General features: G+C 38.6%; 1 protein-coding gene and 1 pseudogene across 1 annotated transcript; both read left to right on the top strand.

Moving 5' to 3' along the window:
- LOC110304518 (uncharacterized) overlaps nt 1-22,458 on the top strand; it is an 89,699-nt pseudogene that overhangs the window by 55,492 nt on the left and 11,749 nt on the right.
- On the top strand, nt 6,344-7,282 carry LOC110305144 (olfactory receptor 1468-like). Its single transcript, XM_021176947.1, has one exon. The coding sequence runs from the start codon at nt 6,344-6,346 to the stop codon at nt 7,280-7,282; it is 939 nt and encodes a 312-aa protein (XP_021032606.1).

The following is a 22,458-nucleotide window of genomic DNA, read 5'->3' as shown; positions in this document are numbered from 1 at the left end:
GAGTGGAAATATGCAGCAGTGTGGGATCAGGGGTGGGGGAACCTCTAAAAGTCACAGAGACCTAGGATGTCAAAAGCTCCCAGGACTAAATGAGGATGACCTTAGCTGACATGCCCAACAGTGGGTAGATGGAATTTTAAGAGACTACCTCCAGTAGATAGACATGGCCCCAGTTGGGACGGGGGACACCCAACAATCTTCAAAATTTTGACACAGAATTGTTCCTGTCTAAAGGAAATGCAGTGAGAAAAATGGAGCAGGGGATGAAGAGGATGTCAAGACCACAGGAAGACTAACAATATTAACTAACCTGGACCCTTCAGAGCTCTCACGTACTAAGCCACCACTAAAGAGTATACATGGCCTGATCTCTGGCCATATATCTACATATATCACTAGCATATTTGTAGAAGAAGACTGCTTTGTTTGTCGTCAGTAGAAGTTGTGCCTAATCAATCATGTAGAGACTTGATGTCCTAAACAACAAGGATTCTGGGGGTAGGGTGAGGTGAAGGTGTTTGGGATGGTGACAAGGGTGTGTGTCTGGGTAGGGGAGAATCTCAGTTGCAATGAGAAGGGGGATGGGCTTATGAACTCTGGGAAGGGGCACTAATAAGGGGAGCAACATTTGGTATGTAAATTAATAAAATAATTTAATAGAAAATAAAATTTTGAAATAAAGTAAGAAAATATGTTTCATTTACACAATGGAATACTATTTAACTATTAAAAACAAGGACATCATGAAAATTGAAGGCAAATAGATGGAACTAGAAATCATTCTGAGTGAGAGAACATAGATTTAAAGGACCTGCATAATATGTATTCTCTTATTAGTGGATATCAGCCATAACATACAGTATATCCATGCTACAATCCATAGACCCAAAGAATCTAAGTAACAATGAAGGCCCAAAGAAGGAAGTTTGAATCTAACTCAGAATAGGAAATAAAATATTCGTTGGAGGTGCATGGAGAGAGGGAATGTGTAGGAGACAGGATGGGGAAGGGAGATGGGGGTAGAGAAGGATCAAGGGTACAGAAAAAGCCAGGGAGAGAATGAATGGAAATTATGGTGGAAGAAGGCTAAGAACATGCCAGATGCCAGAGAACTGAGATAGGAGATACTCCAGGGAGAGTATAAGGGTGACTCTACGTGAAATTACTAATAGTGGGGTATATGGAACCTGAAATGGCTACCTCTTGTAGCCAGGAAGGACTCCCAGGGGAGGGATAACAACACCAACCCACCCACAATGCAGTGTAGAGTTTACAATTTATTGCTAACTGTTCAAGTGTTTCTATTTAAATGGGGATTTTTTTTTTTACATTTGATCATAAAGAAATTTGTATAATTTTGAGCATTATACAACAAATGTTCATTGGCCAGTTTCATGCATCATGATAGATATTTGCCTTATCATGACAGATATTGGAAAATCTGAATGATTGTAAACAACCAAACCCAAAATTTGTTCTGCCTTCAAGAAGTGTAGGGACTGAGATAATGGCCAACAGATGACTGGCTGAACTGGAGATACATTCCATGGTCAAGAACCAATTCCTGATACTATTTATGATACTCTTTTACAGGAGCCTAACATAACTCCTCTGAGAGACTCCACCCAACATTTGACTAAAACAGACTCAGAAACCCATAGCCAAACATTAGATGGAACTCAGAAAAACTCTTGTGGAAGAGTTGGGGGATGGATTAAGGAAAACAGAGGGTAGAGGTAACTCCACAGAATCTAACATTGACCCCTGGGTGTTCCCAGAGACTAAACCACCAAACCAATGAGTGAGCATGTGCTGGATCTATGCCCTCAACACATATGCAGTCAGTGTATAGCTTGGTCTTCATACAGGTCTGTCCCCAAATCTGCTGCCTTGTCTGGCCTGAGTGGGAGAGGAAGCATCTAGTACTGCATTGACATATGCTTTTCCATGCCTTTTGGCATTATTACTACTGCTATTAATTAATTAGTTAAGTTATTATTTTGTTTGTTTTTCTTTAAATTCTACCATCTCCTAAGTGTAGAAAACAGTGATCAGTGAATATAATTGGTCTCCACTAGAGATCCTTAAGGTAAATTGGTCCTAGAATTGTCCAGGGTAATTACTATGTCCTCAATGATCTGTACCCCTCTGGGATGATGGGCACTTAAGTTCCAAGGATAGCAGTAGAAGGCTGTAAGTAGGGATGGTACAGATAGGTGATGTGTATACAAATAAAATAAAGTTGATCAGGAGCATGAACCAGAAACTATGACTCAGATTCATCAGTGCTGGGTACATTTAGGAAAATAATTTGGTGTCCTGCAATCAACTGGAATTTCTGTTTTATGGGACAGGTTTTTCAGGTATGATACATCTCTTTTTTTTTCTTAGTCATGCTGTGTTAGAATTTATTTCATGGCCATCATGTAACCCCTTTCATATTGTCTTAATTACTATTACTCACTGTGGGTGTTTTCCAATATCATAATATTTTAACACAAGAATTTACCAAAAGATGGAGTTCAGTTCTTTAGTGCTTAAGGTTTGTTTACTATACTTTCACCTCTGGGGTCTGAAAAACTCTGAAATAGTTTCTTATTTAAAATGATGATTAATTTTATCTGTACAAGTTTACAAATAGCTGAGTCACTGCTATTGTATGTAATTGTTCCTATTACAGTTCATCAAGAATGATACTAATTATCTGGGTGTTAATGTAAATCTACAATGAAAGCTACTCAATCAAACTGAGTTCTTTTACAGAATCCAAACGAATATGCAGGTCTGCCAAACTTTAGAAACATACCGTTTAGGTTTGTTATGTGGTGCTTAATTTGAGAGTACAGTCTTAGTATGTAGAGAATATAAGAAGTCCATTGACTCATTAGTGATAATTGTGGATGGTAACTTCTCAGATTCCCATCTTGGCACACATGCATACATAATACAAAAGTACTGTTCATTTACATGAGAGACAGAAAATGGTTATGGTGGCACATTTTTGCCATGGCAGTACTTGTGATGCAGAGGCAGTGAGTGTTCCAGGTATAAGGCCAGATTCATTAAAAAAAAAAAAGCCATTTTTAAAATGGTGCATGTTTTTTGTCCTACATGGTTTATCCTTTGTAATGCTAAACCATAAAGTCTAAGTGTGCAATATCTGAATTCAGCTATATTGAAAAACTGTCAGTCTGTGAAGGTGGAAGCAGTCATATTAGGTTGTAGCATTTTTGAGAAAGTTGTTTAGATCTCTTGATGTTTCTTCTGTTGTGTCAGCTTTAAGACCTGTGATAGATTCCATAGCCAGTGATGTCCAGAATCACAGGATGGTGTGTGTGTGTGTGTGTGTGTGTGTGTGTGTGTGTGTGTGCATGCACTCATGTGTGTGCACTCCTACATGTCTTCCCATGCATGTGATTAGGATGCAGACTGCCCAGTGTTAGAGACTGATCAGGTGAACATTAAAAGAACTATCTATAATGCTGGAGGCACTGAGAAGAGTGGGTATTACACACTTGTATCTCAGGCAGAAGATGGAACATTTTTCATGTAACAAAGGTTCATCTATCAATTTCATTCATCATGACAGGTATTGGCCTTAGTTGGAAAATGTGAATGGTTGTAAGCAACCAATCAAAATGAAGACTTATGTGACCTCTTCTACTTATTGTTTACAATTAATGTGAATACAGATTAAACAGTGACCACATATTTAACTGCATGGGATAGGAATATAATGCTAGGGAACAGAGGTGAAGGTATCATTTAGTATGGGAAAAAAAGAGTAATTTTAGCTGAGTATGTCATAAGCAATATCTCTGACCTATGAGTAAGATAAAACAGATGAAGGGGAAACAGAGAAGTAATAGGCAAGAGGAGGAGAAACTCTAAAATGAAAATGTTGAAGAGTCCTAACCCCAGCATTGATAAATCGAGATCCAAGTATCACTGTGAGACTATGGAGTGTGCCAGTGGCACCTGAGAGATAATGAAACAGCATTTATGTCCTTGAAGGAGCTTTGAACTTATCTTCAGAGCAGTAGTGGTAATCTGAAAAATAAATCTGAAAAAAATGTGATGGAACTTCTTTGTTAGAATGCCACAGTGTAAATGAAACACGATGAAGGAGAAGAGAACGATCAGGAGACATGAGAACACAATCGTTACTGAGTTAGCCTCTGTATTATAGTAAAGACAAGACCTGATCCTCATATATTGATATAAGCTTACAGAAAACAATTAATGAAATAGGAGAAGAATTTAGGGGAAACACTGTATAATGTATGACAGCAGTTCAGGGAAAGATAAAACATAAACGGATTTAAGGAGAAAGAGAAATACTCATCCATTTTTGGTGGGATTGCAAGCTGGTACAATCATTCTGGAAATCAGTCTAGTATTTCCTTAGTAAACTGGAAGTAGGATTACCTGAGGACACAGGTATACCACTCCTGGGCATATACACAAATGTTTCCCCAAGTTATAACAAAGACACCTCCTCTACTATGTTCATAGTGGCCTTATTTATAATACTCATAAGCTAGAAAGACCCCAGATGTCCTTCAACAGTGGAATGGATACAGAAAATTTGGTACATTTACACAATGGAGTACTGCTCTGGTATTAAAAATCAATGACTTCATGAAAATCTTAGGAAAATGGATGAAACTAGAAAATATCATCCTAAGTGAGGTAACACAATCACAAAATACCCAAGATATGCACCCACTGTAAATGGATATTATTCCAAAAACTTGGACTACCAAGATACAATTCACAGACCACATGAAGCTCAAGAAGAAGAAAGACCAAAATATGGATGCTTCTGCCCTTCTTAGAAGGGGGAACAAAATACTCACGGGAGGAAATACAGAGAAAAATTGTGGAACAAAGGCCCTCCACCTGGGTATCCATCCTATATACAGCCCCCAAATGCAGACACTATTTTAGATGCCAAGAAGTACATGGTGACAGGACCGTGATATAGCTGTCTCCTGAGAGGCTCTGCTAGAGCCTGCAAATACATAGGCAGATGCCTACAGATAATCATTGGACTGAGCATGGGGTTCCCAGTGGAAGAGATAAAGAAATGATTGAATGAGCTGAAGGGGTTTGAAACCCCATAGGAAGAACAACAATATCAACCAACCAGAGCCCCAGAGCTCCCAGGGACTAAACAACCAACCAAAGAGTACACATGGTAGGACTCATGGCTCCAGTTGCAAATGTAGCAGAGGATGGCCTTGTCAGGCATCAATGGGAGGAGAGGCTTTTGGTCTTTTGAAGGCTTTATGCCCCAGTGTAGGGGAATGTGAGGGCAGGCAGCCTGAAGTGGGTGTGTTGGTGAGCAGAGGGAGGGGATATGGGAGGAGATATGGGTTTCTGGGAGGGGGAAACCAGGAAAGGGGATAACATTGAAATATAACTAAAGAAAATATCTTATATATAAAAAAAGAAAACACGGAGGGACCCATGGCTCCAACTGCATATGAACAAGAGGATGGCCTTGTTGGGCATCAATGGGAGAAGAGGCCCTTGGCCTAGAAAAGGTTTGAGACCCTAGTGTAGAGGAATTCCAGGACAGGGAAGTGGGAGTGGGTGGGTTGTTAAGTAGGGGGTGGGGTGGGGATGTGATAGGGGGTTTTCAGAGGGGAAACCAGGAATATCCAATAAAAACATGACTAGAGCTACAATGAAAAAAATCACTGATTTCTGACGAAAAACTTACTTTCTTTTACTGGCCTATGGGAAACCAAAAAAGGTAGAATAAGGAATGCTTTGAGAGACAATAAAATGAAAAAATGAGTTTCACTTGGGTCTTTTGAGGATCTGGTGCCTGTCATAAAGTAATGGAATGGGATTAATTAGTTTACAGTGGAGTAAAAATATCTATGTTACAGAGTCATTCCAGTCCAAGTATGAAAGTATGAAACATAGGAGTTTGCAAGTTTTTCTTGACATTCATATAATATTATGATGATAATGTTGATACAAATTCTTAAGTTCATCAATATACAAAATAACATAGAGCAAATTGCAAATGAACAGAAAAGTCAACCAGGATGATCAGGTATCAGGAGAGAGAAGCATTAATCCATTTTGTATCTCAGTAGAAACAGTGTACAAATATCTAGGAAAAAGGAGGAGATTGAAACCTAGTAGAGAGATGTTAAGAAAGAACATTAATGACTGTAGTGATTTCAGACCTTTGGAGTTTTGAGGTTATAATTATTATGATGACTGTAAGATCCAATTTTATACAATATATTTTCTGAATATACTATTTTGTTTTGAATTTTCAGTGACACCGATAATTTTCTCATTAGAATACTGGAGAAAAAGAATGATAATGAATAATCAGACTGCCATCTCTCAGTTCATCCTCCTGGGACTGCCCATCCTCCCAGAGCAGCAGCAAATGTTCTATGCCCTGTTCCTGGCCATGTACCTCACCACTGTCCTGGGGAACCTCATCATCATCATCCTCATTTGTATGGACACGAATCTCCACACACCCATGTATTTGTTTCTCAGCAACATGTCCTTCTCTGATCTGTGCTTTTCCTCTGTCACAATTCCCAAGTTGCTGCAGAACATGCAGAGCCAGGACACATCCATCACCTATGCTGGCTGTCTGACACAAATGTACTTTTTTATGGTTTTTGCAAACACGGAAAATGTTCTTCTTGTGGTCATGGCCTATGACCGCTATGTGGCCATCTGCTTCCCTCTTCATTACACCAGCATCATGAGCCCTAAGCTCTGTGTGTCTCTGGTGGTGCTCACCTGGGTATTTACCATTCTGTATTCCATGTTACACACCCTACTCTTGGCAAGATTGTCATTCTGTGAGGACAATATAGTCACCCACTTTTTCTGTGACATATCTGCTCTGCTCAAGTTGGCCTGCTCTGACATTTATATTAATGAACTAATGATATTTATCTTGGGAACACTTGATACTGTGGTGCCATTCTTACTCATTGTTGTTTCATATGTACAAATTGTCTGCTCCATTCTAAAGTTTTCAACTAAACATGGCCTAGCCAAGGTTTTTTCCACCTGTGGCTCCCACCTGTCTGTGGTCTCACTGTTCTATGGGACAATTATTGGTGTCTACTTATGCCCATCAGCTAATAACTCTACTGTGAAGGAGATTGTCATGGCTCTGATGTACACAGTGGTGACTCCCATGCTGAATCCATTCATCTACAGTCTGAGAAACAGAGATATAAAAGAGGCCCTGATCAGAGTCCTATGTAAGAAGCAAATCTCCTTATAATGCCTATATTGGAATTTTTAAATTTAAATTTATCTAATAATTATATTGATATTAATATTACAAATGTATCCCTACAATAAGATACATTGATTAATATTCCCATTTACAAAAGGGAATTTTACAAATTAGTGTATTAAGGGAGAGAGACCTGAGTGACTCATTGATGTCACCCCAGTGATGATTCTAGAAAAGCATTAGGTAACTGGCATTGTTTTATCAGAGCTCCATTAATCGAATTCTGTTTATTAATTTTAAAAGGATTCTTTTCAAATATAATACCAACAAGCCATGTAATACAACCCCTTATGCACTCTTTCTAGGTCCCCCACCTCAGATATACTACTCCTTCATTTCTAATTCAGAAAAATTTCTTCTAAGAGATGACAGCCAAACTTGACAAAGAGGAAACAACAATAGAAGACCAAAGCCCCCATATTAAGCTGGACAAGACTACTGAAATAGAAGAAAATTCGTCTTAATAGCATACAAAAGTGTAAAAGTTAAACACATTGTTTATTGTCCCTCAAAAACATCAAGCTAAAAGATTTAACTTTTACTGAGAGGACCTGATGCAGACTCATGTAGTCCAAACTCTTGGCATTTCAGTCTTGTAATCCTATGTGAACTTTGCTTAGTTGATAGGATGGCCCATGTTCTCCTAGCTCCTCCACCTCTGACTCCTATAATCTTTCTTCCCCCTTTTCTGTGGCATTCTCTTTTCTTTGAGGGGAGGGATATGATAGAGACCTCTAAATTAAACACACACACACACACACACACACACACACACACTACTCCGCATAATCTCTGGCTGTGTGTCCCTGCAACACTTTAATATACTGCCAGATAAATCCTTTCTGATGATGACTGGACAAGGCATTGATCTAGAAGTATAACAGAATATCACTGAGCATCATTTAATGGATTTTTATGTTTTATTTTTTTCCAGTCATGTTTGGTTTTAACCTAGGAGCCTGAGCTGGTCCCTGGTTCCTGGTTATTTGGGCAGTGGAGGGTACATAGTTCCCCTTGTGAACTGAGCCTCAAGTTTAACCAAACATTGGTTGGTCACTCCCACAAGTTCTGCACTACCATTCCTCCAGCACATCCGGCAGGCAGGACACATTGTAGGTGGAAATGATTTTTTGCTTGGTTGGTGTCACAGTTTATTTTTCTGAAGACTGTACAGTAACTTCTTGCACTAAAGAGACTAAAATGTAGGAGATGTCCTTCCCTTCCTAACCTGATCTCTCTATGTTCAGTGAGATATATAGTTTGTTTGGTAATGTGGTCCAACTTTCAATTTTCAGAGAGCTAATCTCTGTCCTAGTATCAGCCTGGGTTGTTTAGGGATGTATGTAGGACCACCACACTCAATAACACAACTAAATGTAACCCACTACTGAGAAACTTTCCTTTCCAAAAACGATGTCCTGTTCAGACTCTGTACCCTCCATTACTAGGAGTCCTCCCTTGGGTCACCCTCATAGATTCCTGAAAGTTCCCAGTGCACCAGGTTCTCACCAATCCAGAAATATCTCAAACCCAATTCAAGCTGTATTCTCTCTGTGTCTCTGTCTCTGTCTCTGTGTCTCTCTCTCTCTCTGTCTCTCTCTGTCTCTCTGTCTCTCTCTGTCTCTCTCTGTCTCTCTCTCTGTCTCTCTCTCTGTCTCTCTCTCTCTGTCTCTCTCTCTCTGTCTCTCTCTCTGTCTCTCTCTCTCCATTTCTCCCCTGCAACCACATCCCTCCTACTACATCTATCTCCAGTCCACTCTCAGAGTATATTTTATTTCCCCTTCTCATGGAGATCCATGCTTCCTAAGTATAACCCTCCTCTCTACATAACCTCTCAGGATCGGTAGATTGTAGTTAGATTATCATGTACTTAAGAGGTAATGTACACTTATAAATAAATGCATACCTTATTTGTCTTTCTGGATCTGAATTACCTCACTGGGAATGATTTTTTTCCTGCTTTTGAGTGATGTTTATTTAATAGCTAGTAACATCACTTATTTCTAGGTCACCAATTGAGAAACATGGTACTGTATTTCCTGTTCTCTACCCAACTATTTGTGGACTTCTGTTGTAACAAGTTGGCAGACTCTGACTGGAACTCTGCTGCAATAAAACCTGCCAGTCACTAATGCTGACAAGAGCCTAACAAGTGCCAACTTACAGATTATGCATTTTAAATTATGCATTTAAATTATGCATTTAAATTATGCATTTTAAATTCTAATGAACTGTTTCAACCTTCAGGAAGAAGTGTAAAGACATGTCTATAGCACAACATGATCCGGATATATATAATGTTCATGTACACCCACAGATACATCTTGTAGCAAATAATGCTTTCTTGTAGTAGAATAAGAATTGTGTAAATTCTAAAAACTTTAGCATGTCTTCTTTTCCCATTCATCATTTTTATCAGTTTTTAAAATATTTTCTTTAATTACATTTCAAATGTTATATCTTTTCCTGGTTTGCCCTCCAAAAATCTCCTATCACCTCTCCCCTTCTCCTGTTCATCCTACACCCACTACTGCTTCCTGGCCCTGGCATTACCCTACACTGGAGCTTAGAGCTTTCACAGGACCTCTCCTCCCAACTGACTAGGCCACCCTCTGCTGCATATGTAGCTACAGCCATGAGTTCCATCATGTGTATTCTTTGGCTGGTGGTTTAGTCCCTGGGAGCTCTGGGGTTCCTGGCTAGTTCATATTGTTGTTCCTTCTATGGGGCTGCAAACCCTTTTGCTCCCAGAGTACTTTCTCTAGCTCCTTCATTGTGGACCATGTGCTCTGTCCAATGGATGGCTGTGAGCATCACTTCTGTATTTTGTCAGGAACTGGCAGAACCTCTCAAGAGACAGCTATATCAGGCTCCTGTCAGCAAACACTTGTTGGCATCCTCAGTAGTGTGTAGGTTTGGTGATTGTATATGGGATGGATCCCCAGGTGGGGCAGTCTCGGCATGGTCATTCCTTCAGTCTTTTTTCCTCACTTTGCCTGTAAATTTCACGATGTCATTTTTACCAGCTGAGAAATATTCCATTGTGTAAATGTACACTTCTTTATCCATTCTTTGATTCAATGATGTCTATTTTACCAATTTTAAAATGAGTGTGATTGCTTCAAGTGTTTTTCTTTTAGCATGATGTTAGATATAGGTTTTTTAATTCATTAATTAATTTATTTATTTCCTCATTCAGTGGTCTTTGAGTATAGAGTTGTTCAATTTCCATGAGTGTTTTGGGTTTTTGAAGTTTCTGTTTTTGTTAAATTCCAGCTTAAAATCCATTATGGTCTGATAAGATACAAGATGTTATTTCAATTTTTTTTTTATCTGTTGAGGCTTACTTTGTGACCAACTATAGATCTAGTTTGGAGGATGATCTATGAGGTGCTGAGAAGCAAGCATATTCTTTTGTGTTTGGGTGAAATGTGTAGATATCTGTTAGATTCATTTGAGCGATAATGCCATTTAGCTTCATTATTTCTTTATTAATTTTTGGCTGGATAACCTGTTATTGGAGAGGTTAGTTCTCGAAGTCTTCTACTAATAAGGAGTGGGGTCATTGAGTCATTTAAGTTCAGCTTTTTTTATTTTTATTTTTACAATTGTGAGTACCCTTGTGTTTGGGGCATAGATGTTCAGAATTGGGAAAGCATCTGGTAGATTTTTCTTTGATGAGGGGGAAATATTCTTCTGTCTCTTTTGATTAATTTTGTTTGAAAGTATATTTTATTAGGTATTAGAATAGTTAATCCAGCTTGCTTCTTGTGTCTGTTTGCTTGGAAACATCTTTTCCAGCCCTCTGCTCTCAGGTAATTCATATCTTAAGTACTGTGGTATGTCTCTTATATGTAGCAGTATTATGAGTCCTGTATTAGAATCCTTTTGTTAGTCTGTGTGTTTTTATTGGGGAATTTTATCTATGATGTTGAGAGATATTAATGACCAGTGACTGTTAATTCCTTTTGTTTGATGTAGTGTTTTTATGCTTCCCTTGTTTTGTTTTTGCTGTTATAGAATTAATTATTTCCTGTTTTCTTCGGTGTAGTTATTCTTCTTGGGTTGGAATTTCCCTTCTAACATTTTCTGTAGAGCTGGATTTCTGTATAGGTATTAAATTTGGATTTGTCTTGAAATATCTTGTTTTCTTGATCTGTGGAGGTTGTGAGGATACATATATTTCTTCATGATCCCAAATTCAAGGATAAGTCTGGCAATAAACTATTTCTACAAAGGACCATGTAGGCTTTTATGGACTTTGTTGTTATGTCATCTAGATTTTTTCCCATGGGCCTAAAGGCCAGGTAGAAGGCCTGTTCATTATTCTCCACAGCCTCATGACCATCTCTATTCCTCATTCCTGAGAACTACATCTGTTTCAATTATTATGGTATGATTAGCTATGAGTAATGGGGGTGGGGGGCGGGTAGAATGTTCCCCAGAAAGAAAGATTGAAAGTAGAATAGCAAAGAGGACAGATCAGTTTCAGGGCAACAACAGCCATCTGCATTCATGGTGGTCATGGAGATCAATGGCCCGACGATGCTCTAAGGGCAGGAACTGTGTCCTACCTCCTCTTATACAGACACAGCTTTCATTGTGTCCCATAAGTTTGGGTATGATGTGGCAACATTTCCATTAAGTTCCAGGAAGTCTTTAATCTTTTTCTTTATTCCTTTCCTGACCAAGTTATCATTTAGTAAAGAGTTGTTCAGTTTCCATGTGTATGTGGGCTTTCTATAGCATTTGCTATTATTGAAAATCAGCCTTAGGCCATGGTGATATAATAGGATGCACAGGATTATTTCATTCTTCTTAAATCTGTTGAGGGTTGTTATTTGACCAATTCTATGGTCGATTTTGGAGAAGGTACCATGAGGCGCTGAGAAGAAGGTTATTTCTTTTGTTTTAGAGTAAATTATTTTGTAGATATCAGCTAAATCTATTTGGTACATAACCTCTCTTAGTTTCACTGTGTCTCTGTTTAGTTTCTGTTTCAGTGACCTGTCCATTTGTGAGAATGGGGTGTTGAAATCTCCCACTATTATTGTATGGGATTCAATGTGTGTTTTCAATTTTAGTAAAGTTTCTTTTATGAGTTTGGTTGGTCTTGCATTTGAGGCATAGATGTAAAGAACTGAGACCTTCTCTTGGTAGATTTTCCCCTTGATGAATATGAAGTATTCTTCTTCATCATGTTTGATAACCTTTGGTTGAAAGTCTATTTTATTGGATATTAGGATGGCAAGTTCTGCTTGTTTCCTGGGAGCATTTGCCTGGAAGACCTTTTTTTTTTTTCATCCTTTTATTCTGAGATAGTACCTGTCTTTGTTGTGGTGGTGTGTTCCTTGTATGCAGCAAAATGCTGGCTCTTGTTTGCATATCCAGTCTGTTAGCTTATGTCTTTTTATAGGTGAGTTGATTCCATTAATATTGAGAGATATTAAAGCAAGATGACTGTTGGTTCCTGATATGTTTGTTTTTGTAGGTGGCTCTTTATGTGCTTATGGGTCTCTGTTTTGACATTCATTTGAGATGCTTAATATCTTGTCCATTCTTTGGTGTGGGTATATTCCTTTTGTTGGAATTTTCCTTCCAGGATCCTCTGCAGGGCTGCATTGGTACCAGATACTGTTTGAATTTTGTTTTGTCCTGGGATATTTTGGTTTCTCTATCTATGTTGATTGAGAGTTTTGCTGGGTATAGTAGCCTGGGCTGGCTTTTGTTTTCTCTTAGAGACTTCCTGAACTCTGACCAGGCTCTCATGGCTTTCATAGTCTCTATTGAGTAGTCTAGTGTAATACTGATAGGTCTACCTTTGTATGATACTTGGCCTTTTTCCCTTGCAGCTTTGAATATTCTTTCTTTGCTCTGTGCATTTAGTATTTTGGTAATTATGTGCCAAGAAAATTTTCTTTTCTGGTCCCATTTATTTGGTTTTCAATAAGCTTCTTATACCTTTCCATCCATTTCTTTAGGTTGGGGAATTTTTCTTCTATGCTTTTGTTGAAGACATTTTCAGGTCCTTTGAGCGGGGAATTTTTGTTCTCCTCTATTCCAATTTTCCTTAGATTTGGTCTTTTCATTGTTTCCTGAATTTCCCAGAAGCTTTGGGTTAGGAATTTTTTTATGTTTTGAATTTTCTTTGACAATGGTGTCAATCTCTTCTACTGTATCTTCTACACCTAAGATTCTCTCTTCTGTCCCTTGTATTCTGTTGTTAACACTTATATCTGTAATTCCTAACCTCATTCCTAGGTTTTTCATTTCGTTTACCTCCATTTATATTTTCTTTCTTTCTTTTTAATTTCTTTTTTCCTTTTCTTTTTTTAAATTAAATATTTTCTTTATTTATATTTCAAATGTTATCCTCTTTCATTGTTTCCCCTCCAAAATCCCCTATGCTATCCCCCTGCTAACCAACCCACCCACTCCCATCCCTGGTCCTGGCAATTTTCTATATTTGTGCATAGAGCCTTCACAGGACCAAGGGCTTCTCCTCTCATTGATATCTGACCAGGATATCCTCTGCTACAAATATAGCTAGAGTCACAAGTACAACCATGTGTGTTCTTTGACTAGTGGTATAGTTCCAAGGAGCTCTGAGGGTACTGGTTAATTCATGTTGATGTTCCTTCTATGGGGCTCCAGTCCTCTTCAGCTCCCTGGATATTTCTCTGGGTCTTTCATTGGGGAACTTGTGTCCATCCAATGGATGACTGTGAGCATCCACTTCTGTATTTGACAGACACTGGCAGAACCTTACAGGAGACTGCTATATCAGGCTACTGTCAGCAGGGTCTTGTTGGCATCTGCCTAGTGTCTGGATTTGGTGGTTGTTTATGGGGTAGATCCCCAAGTGGGGCAGTCTCTGGATGGTTATTCTTTCAGGCTCTGCTCCGAACTTTGTCTCTGTAAATTCTTGCATGGGAATTTTGTTCCCCATTCTAAGAAAGAACAAAGTATCCACACTTTGGTCTTCCTTCTTCTTGAGCTTCATGTGTTTTGTAAATTGTATCTTGAGTATTCTAAATTTCTGGACTAATATCCACTTATCAGTGGGTGCATATCATGTGTGTACTTTTGTGACTGGGTTACTTCACTCAGGATGATAGCCTCCTGATACCTCCATTTGCCTAAGAATTTCATGAATTCATTGTTTTTAATTGATGAGTAGTACTCCATTGTGTAAATGTACCACATTTTCTGTATCCATTCTTCTGTTGAGGGACATCTGTGTTCTTTCCAGCTTCTGGCTATTATCAATAAGGCTGCTATGAACATAGTGAAACATGGGTCCTTATTAAAAGGTGGAACATCTTCTGGGTATATGCCCAGAGAGGTATTACTGGATTCTCTGGTAGTACTATGTCTATAATTTTGTGTTGAAACACCATAATGAATTCCAGAGTGGTTGTACCAGCTTGCAATCCCACCAGGAATGGAGGAGTGTTCATCTTTCTCCACATCCTCGGCAGCATCTGCTGTCACCTGAATTTTTGATCTTAGCCATTCTGACTGGTGTGAGGTGGAATCTCAGGGTTGTTTTGACTTGCATTTTCCTGATGATTAAGGATGTTGAACATTTTTTCAGGTGCTTCTCAGCCCTTCGGTATTCCTCAGGTGAGAATACTTTGTTTAGCTCTGTACAACATTTTAGTGGGGTTATTTAATTTTCTGTAGTCCAGATTCTTGAGTTCTTTGTATATATTGGATATTAATCCCCTATCAGATTTAGGACTGGAAAAGATCCTTTCCCTTTTTCTCTTATTGACAGTGTCTTTTGCCTTACAGAATCTATAAGATTTTCTGAGGACCCATTTGTCAATTCTCGATCTTATGTCACAAGCCATTGCTTCTCTGTTCAGGAATTTTCCCCCTGTGCCCATATCTTCGAGGATTTCCCCCACTTTCTACTCTATAAGTTTCAGTGTTTCTGGTTTTATGTAGAGTTCCTTGATCCACTTAGATTTGACCTTAGTACAAGAAGATAGGAATGGATCAATTCGCATTCTTCTACATGATAACTGCCAGTTGTGCCAGCAGCATTTGTTAAAAATGCTGTCTTATTTTCCACTGGATGGTTTTAGCTCTCTTGTCAAAGATCAAGTGACCATAGGTGTGTGGGTTCATCTCTGGGTCTTCAATTCTATTCCATTGATCTACCTGTCTGTCACTTTACCTGTACCATGCAGTTTTTATCACAATTGCTCTGTAGTACAGCTTGAGGTCAGGCATGGTGATTCCACCAGAGGTTCTTTTATTGTTAACGAGAAAAGTTTTTGCTATACTAGGATTTTTTTTTTTTTATTCCAGATGAATTTGCAAGTTGCCCTTTCTAACTTGTTGAAGAATTGATTTGGAATTTTGATGGGGATTGCATTGAATCTGTAGATAGCTTTCGGCTAGGTAGCCATTTTTACTATGTTAATCCTGCCAATCCATGAGCATGGGGGATCTTTCCATCTTCTGAGATTTTCTTTGATTTCTATCTTCAGAGACCTAGAGTTCTTACCATACATATCTTTCACTTCCTCACTTAGAGTTACACCAAGGAATTTTATATTATTTGTGATTATTGTGAAGAGTGTTGTTTCCCTAATTTGTTTCTCAGCCTGTTTATCCTTTATGTAGAGAAAGGCCACTAATTTGTTTGAGTTAATTTTATATCCATATATATATAATTTTACTGCACTGAATCTGTTTATCCAGTTTAGGAGTTCTCTGGTGGAATTTTTAGAGTCACTTATATATACTATCATATCATCTGCAAATAGTGATATTTTGAGTTCTTCCTTTCCAATTTGTATCCTCTTGATCTCCTTTTGTTGTCTAAATAATCTGGGTAGGACTTTGTGTACTATATTGAATATGTAGGGAGAGATTGGGCAGCCTTGTCTAGTCCTTGATTTTAGTGGGATTGCTTCAAGTTTCTCTCCATTTAGGTTGATGTTGGATACTTGCTTGCTGTATGTTCCTTTTATTATGTTCAGGTATGGGCCTTGAATTACTGATCTTTCCAAGACTTTTATCATGAATGGGTGTTGGATTTTGTTAAATGCTTTCTCAACATCTAATGAGATGATCATGTGGTTTTTGTCTTTGAGTTTGTTTATATAGTTGATTATGTTGATGTATTTCTATATATTAAACAATACCTGCATTCCTGGTATGAAGCCTACTTGATCATGATGGATGAACATTTTGATATGTTCTTGGATTCAGTTTGTGAGAATTTTATTGAGTATTTTTTCATCAATATTCACAAGGGAAATTGGCCTGAAGTTCTCTTTCTTTGTTGGGTCTTTGTGTGGATTAGGTATCAGAGTAATTGTGGCTTTTTAGAATGAATTGGGTAGAATACCTTCTGTTTCTATTTTGTAAAATAGTTCGAGGAGAATTGGAAGTAGATCTTCTTTGAAGGTCTGTCTGCACTAAACATATCTGGTCCTGGGCTTTTTTTTTTTTTTTTGGTTGGGAGACTATTAATAACTGCTTCTAGTTCTTTAGGGGATATGGGACTGTTTAGATCATTAATCTGATCCTGATTTATCTTTGGTACCTTGTGTCTGTCTAGAAAATTGTACATTTCATCTAGGTTTTCAAGTTTTGTTGAATATAGCCTTTTGTAGTAGGATCTGATGATGCCTTGGATTTCCTCAGGTTCTGTTTTTATGTCTCCTTTCTCATTTCTGATTTTCTTAATTAGGATACTCTCCCTGTGCCCTCTAGTGTATCTGGGTAAGGGTTTATCTATGTTGTTGATTTTCTCAAAGAAAGAGCTCCTGGTTTGGTTGGTTCTTTGAATAGTTCTTTTTCATTCCACTTGGTTGATTTCATCCCCAAGTTTGATTATTTCCTGCTTTCTACTCCTCTTGGGTGAATTTGCTTCATTTTGTTCTAGAGGTTTTAGATGTGCTGTCAAGCTGCTAGTGTATACTCTCTCTAGTTTCTTTTAGGAGGCACTCAGAGCTATGAGTTTTCCTCTTGGAATGCTTTCATTGTGTCCCATAAGTTTGGATATGTTATGGCTTCATTTTCATTAAACTCTAAAAAGTCTTTAACTTCTTTTTTATTTCTTCCTTGACCAAGTCATCATTGAGTAGAGTGCTGTTCAGCTTCCATGTGAATGTTGGCTTTCTATTATGTTGTTATTGAAGATCAGCCTTAGTTCGTGATGATCTGATAGGATACATGGGATAATTTCAATCTTCTTGTATCTGTTAAGGCCTGTTTTAGGACCAAATATGTTGTCAATTTTGGACAATGTACCATAAGGTGCTTAGAAGAAGGTATATCTTTTTTTCTTTTTAGGATAAAATGTTTTGTAGATATCTGTTAAATACATTTGTTTAATAACTTCTGTTAGTTTCTCTGTGCCTTTGTTTAGTTTCTATTTCCAGGTTCTGTCCATTGATGAGAGAGGGGTGTTAAAGTCTCCCAAAATTATTGTGTGCAGTGCAATGTGTGGTTTGAGCTTTATTAATTTCTTTTAATGAATATGGATTCCCTTGCATTTGGAGCATCGATATTCAGAATTGAGAGTTCATCTTGGAAGATTTTACCTTTGATGAGTACGAAGTGCCCCTCCTTGTCTTTTTTGATAACTTTCAGTTGTAACTCAATTTTATTCAATATTAGAATGGTTACTCCAGCTTGTATCTTCAGACCGTTTGCTTGGAAAATTGTTTTCCAGTCTTTTATTCTTAGGTAGTTTCTGTCTTTGTCCCTGAGTTGGATTTCCTGTAAGCAGCAAAATGTTGGGTCCTGTTTGTGTAGCCAGTCTATTAATCTATGTCTTTTTTATTGGGGAATCGAGTCCATTGATATTGAGCGATATTAAAGAAAAGTAATGGTTGCTTCCTGTTATTTTTGTTGTTAGAGTTGGGATTCTGTCCTTGCGGCTATCTTCTTTTAAGTTTGTTGAAGGATTACTTTCTTGATTTTTCTAGGGCATCATTTCCCTCCTTGTGTTGGAGTTTTCCCTTTATTATCCTTTGAAAGGCTGGATTTGTGTATAGATATTGTGTGAATTTGGTTTTGTCATGGAATAATTTGGTTTCTCCATCTACGTTAATTGAGAGTTTTGCTGGGTATAGTAGCCTAGGATGGCATTTGTGTTCTCTTAAGGTCTGTATGACATCTGTCCAGGATCTTCTGGCTTTCATAGTCTCTGGTGAGAAGTCTGGTGTAATTCGAATAAGTCTGCCTTTATATGTTACTTGACCTTTTTCCCTTACTGCGTTTAATATTCTATCCAAATTTAGTGCATTTGTTGTTCTGATTATTATGTGTTGGGAGAAATTTCTTTTCCGAGCCAGTCTATTTGGAATTCTGTAGGGTTCTTATATGTGCATGGGCATATCTTTCTTTAGGTTAGGGACGTTTTCTTCTATAATTTTGTTGAAGATATTTACTGGCCCTTTAAGTTGAACATTTTCATTCTCATCTATACCTATTATCCTTATGTTTGGTCTTCTTATTGTGTCCTGGATTTCCTGGATGTTTTGAGTTAGGATCTTTTTGCATTTTGTATTTTCTTTGTTTTTTTTTTTTTTTTTTTTTTTGTTTTTTGTTTTTTTTTTGTTTTGTTTTGTTTTTGTTTTGTTTTTTGAGGCAGGGTTTTTCTGTATAGCTCTGCCTGTCCTGGAACTCACTTTGTAGACCAGGCTTGCCTCAAACTCAGAAATCTGCCTGCCTCTGGCTCCTGAATGCTGGGATTAAAGGCATGTTCCACAATGCCTGGCTCCTTCTTTGATTGTTGTGTTCATGTTTTCTATGGAATCTTCTGCACCTGAGATTCTCTCTTCCATCTCTTGTATTCTGCTGCTGATGCTTGCATTTATGGTTCCTGATTTCTTTCCTAGGATTTCTATCTCCAGAGTTGTCTCCTTTTGTGATTCCTTTATTGTTTCTACTTCCCTTTTTAAATCCTGGATGGTTTTGTTCAATTCTTTCACCTGTTTGGTAATGTTTTCCTGTAACTTTCTAAGGGATTTTTGTGTTTCCTCTTTAATGGCTTCTAGCTGTTTACCTGTGTTTTCCTGTATTTGCTTCTTTAAGTCCTCCAACATCATCATGAGAAGTGACTTTAGATCCATGCCTTGCTTTTCTGATGTGATGGTGTATCCAGCACTTGTTATGGTGGGAGAGTTTGATTCTGATGATGCCAAGTAACCTTGGTTTCTGTTGCTTCTGTTCTTACGCTTGCCTCCTGCTACCTGATTATCTCAAGTGCTTGCTGCCCTCAGTATATCTGATTGGAACCTGTCCTTCATACTATCCTGTTTGATTCAGGACTCCTTAGAGTCCAACTTTCTCTGTGATTCTGTGATTCTGGGCTCCTGTGAACCTGAGATACTGGGTGTGCCAGAGTTCTTGGCAGTCAAGCTTCCTCTGAGACCCTGAGATCCTGGTGTGACCAAGCTCCTGTTATCCTGGGATCCTGGAATCCTAACATCCTGGGTGTGTAATAGCACCTGGAAGTGGTGTCTCCTCTGAGGCCCGGGGGTGCTGTCTGGTATGTTCAAAACCAAGGTATACCAGTACTGATCAGGAGGTACGTGAGTCGTTGGTCAGGCAGGGCTCCTGTGTTCTTGTTCCTGATGTCACAGGCCTGTCACAATTGCATTAGAACTGATGTTGTGTTCCTCTCACCAGTGATCCTAAGATTGCCTGGAGAGTCCTCTGGGGACTGTGGGACTGTCCTCAGAGTTTGCGCCCAAGGGGCCCCAGAGCTGGCACTGACTGGAAGGGGTCTTGTGCCCATGGCCAGGCAGAATTTCTGCTTCCCTGCTGCTGGCTCAGGCCCGGCATGACTGGATTAGAACTGATGTTGTGTTCCACTCACCAATGATCCTAAGATCACGTGGAGAGTCCTCTGTTGACCATGGGACCATCCACAGAGTTTGTGCTCGAGGTGCCCCTGAACTGGTGCTGACTGGAAGACCATTTGTATTTTCTTTATTGTTTCTACTTCCACTTTTAGGTCTTGGATCATTTTATTCAATTCCTTCACCTGTTTACCCATTTTTTTCCTGTATTTCTTTCAGTGAGTTATTGATATCCTTCTTCAAGGACTCTATTATCTTCATGAGATAGGATTTTAGGACATATTTCTGATTTTCTGGTGTGTTGGTATATTTAGGGCTTGCTGTGGTGGTAGAACTGGGTTCTGATGATGCCCACATAATTTGGCTTCTGTTGCTTATGGTCTTGCACTTGCCTTTTACCATCTGGATATCCCTGGTGTTTGTTGATCTGGGTGAGTATATTGAGTCTGCCTCTTTTTTTCCCTGGGGTGCTTCAGGTCTCCTGGTAGGCTAGCGGCCCTGGCTGTATCAGACCACCTGTGGGGCCTTCCAACTGAATTCATTTTATAAGGGCAGAGAAGCTGCTAAACTGTTGCCCTGACTGCAATAGATCTCCTAGGAGGCCTTCAGACTGTTGGGTCTTCAGTGGAGTAGTCAAACTGTTGTCTATCTGCACTTAGTGCAGCTGATCCTCAACTGCTCTGAGAGTAGGGGATCCTCAACTGCTCTGAGTGTAGAGGGTCCTCTAGGATGTATTGAGATATGGAGTCTTTATAGGAGTAGACCAAATAGAATTCTCCCCCCAGCAGCAAGGGCCATGAGGAAAGGGTAGATGGGACAGGAGGAAGGCAAGTGGTACTCAGGAGGGTGGAGGTTTTGGTGTGTGATAGGTCCTGAGTCTATCAGGCTCCCAGACACAGCTTTGGGACTGGGGAGGGATTGAGGGGGTTTCTTACCAACTTCTCTGAGTACAGTGGGTCCTCTAAGATGGATTGGGATATAGAGTCTTCACAGTAGCAGACAAACTAGGGATCTGCCACAGCAGCAAGGACCAGGCAGAAGGGTAAGAATAGTTGTATTCCATAATTTCTCCTTCAACTTAGGGATGTCTAAAACTGCTATTAGTGTTTGGATCAGATGTTCATTAGTTTAGTCTTTCTCTTAAAATTTTATAGGTATTGATTATGGACTAATTTAAAGCTAACATGTTATGTACCTTTATCTTGTTTTTACATTTACCTTAATGATCCTTCCATCTTACATGATTTTTGTATAGGCAGTCTTTAGCATTTATATGTGAATTCACTTCAACTTCCACAGTTGTCTTTTTCTAATGTGCTCATTTCAAACAGACATTCATAGTTTTAAAAAGTATTGAGTTATGGAGAGTCTAAAACATTTTGGAAAGATGTGACTATAAGAAAATCATTCATGTATCTTTTACTCTTCTCCATGTTACCTACATGGCACATTCCTGTGCTGGTACCCAACTATGTTCAATAGTATGTCTGTTTGAGTATACAGGTGCTGCTGTTTCATAACAAGAGGTAATCCTTTGTGTTGAACAAAACAGACCTATGGATTGTTGATGGTGAAATGACAGAAGTAAGAGAACCAAGTAATATGAAATGAAATAACATGTGATGTGATGATTTTAAACCAAGGAGCAACCTAATTATGGAGTGTGGTTAGACAAGTTCTTCAGAATAATGAACCAAGGAAATAGTACACCATGGCTTTTATGTGAGTTTTATCTTTTTTACCTGAATAGTTGGTGTCTGAATTGGAACTATTATACCCATTTTATGAAGTAGTAGAAGATTATTGTTTAGACTCACTAGAGGGCACAGGGACAACATCCTAATTAACAAATTCAGAAATGAAAAGGGAGACATAACAACAGATCCTGAAGAAATCCAAAACACCATCAGATCGTTCTACAAAAGTCTATAATCAACAAAACTTGAAAACCTGGACGAAATGGACAAATTTCTGGACAGATACCAGATACCAAAATTAAATCAGGATCAAGTTAACGAGCTAAACAGTCCCATATCCCCTAAAGAAATAGAAGCAGTCATTAATAGTCTCCCAGCCAAAAAAAAGCCCAGGACCAGATGGGTTTAGTGCAGAGTTCTACCAGACCTTCAAAGAAGATCTAATTCCAGTTCTGCACAAACTATTCCACAAAATAGAAGTAGAAGGAACTCTACCCAACTCATTCTATGAAGCCACAATTACTCTGATACCTAAACCACAGAAAGATCCAACAAAGATAGAGAACTTCAGACCAATTTCCCTTATGAATATTGATGCAAAAATCCTCAATAAAATTCTCGCTAACTG

This window comes from Mus caroli, unplaced genomic scaffold (assembly GCF_978045245.1).
Source record: "Mus caroli unplaced genomic scaffold, Mus_caroli_1 scaffold_13, whole genome shotgun sequence".
In the NCBI taxonomy this organism is placed as follows: Eukaryota; Metazoa; Chordata; class Mammalia; order Rodentia; family Muridae; genus Mus; species Mus caroli.
The sequence above is the reverse complement of the archived record's forward strand: the minus strand, read 5'-3'. Positions and strand labels throughout refer to the sequence as shown.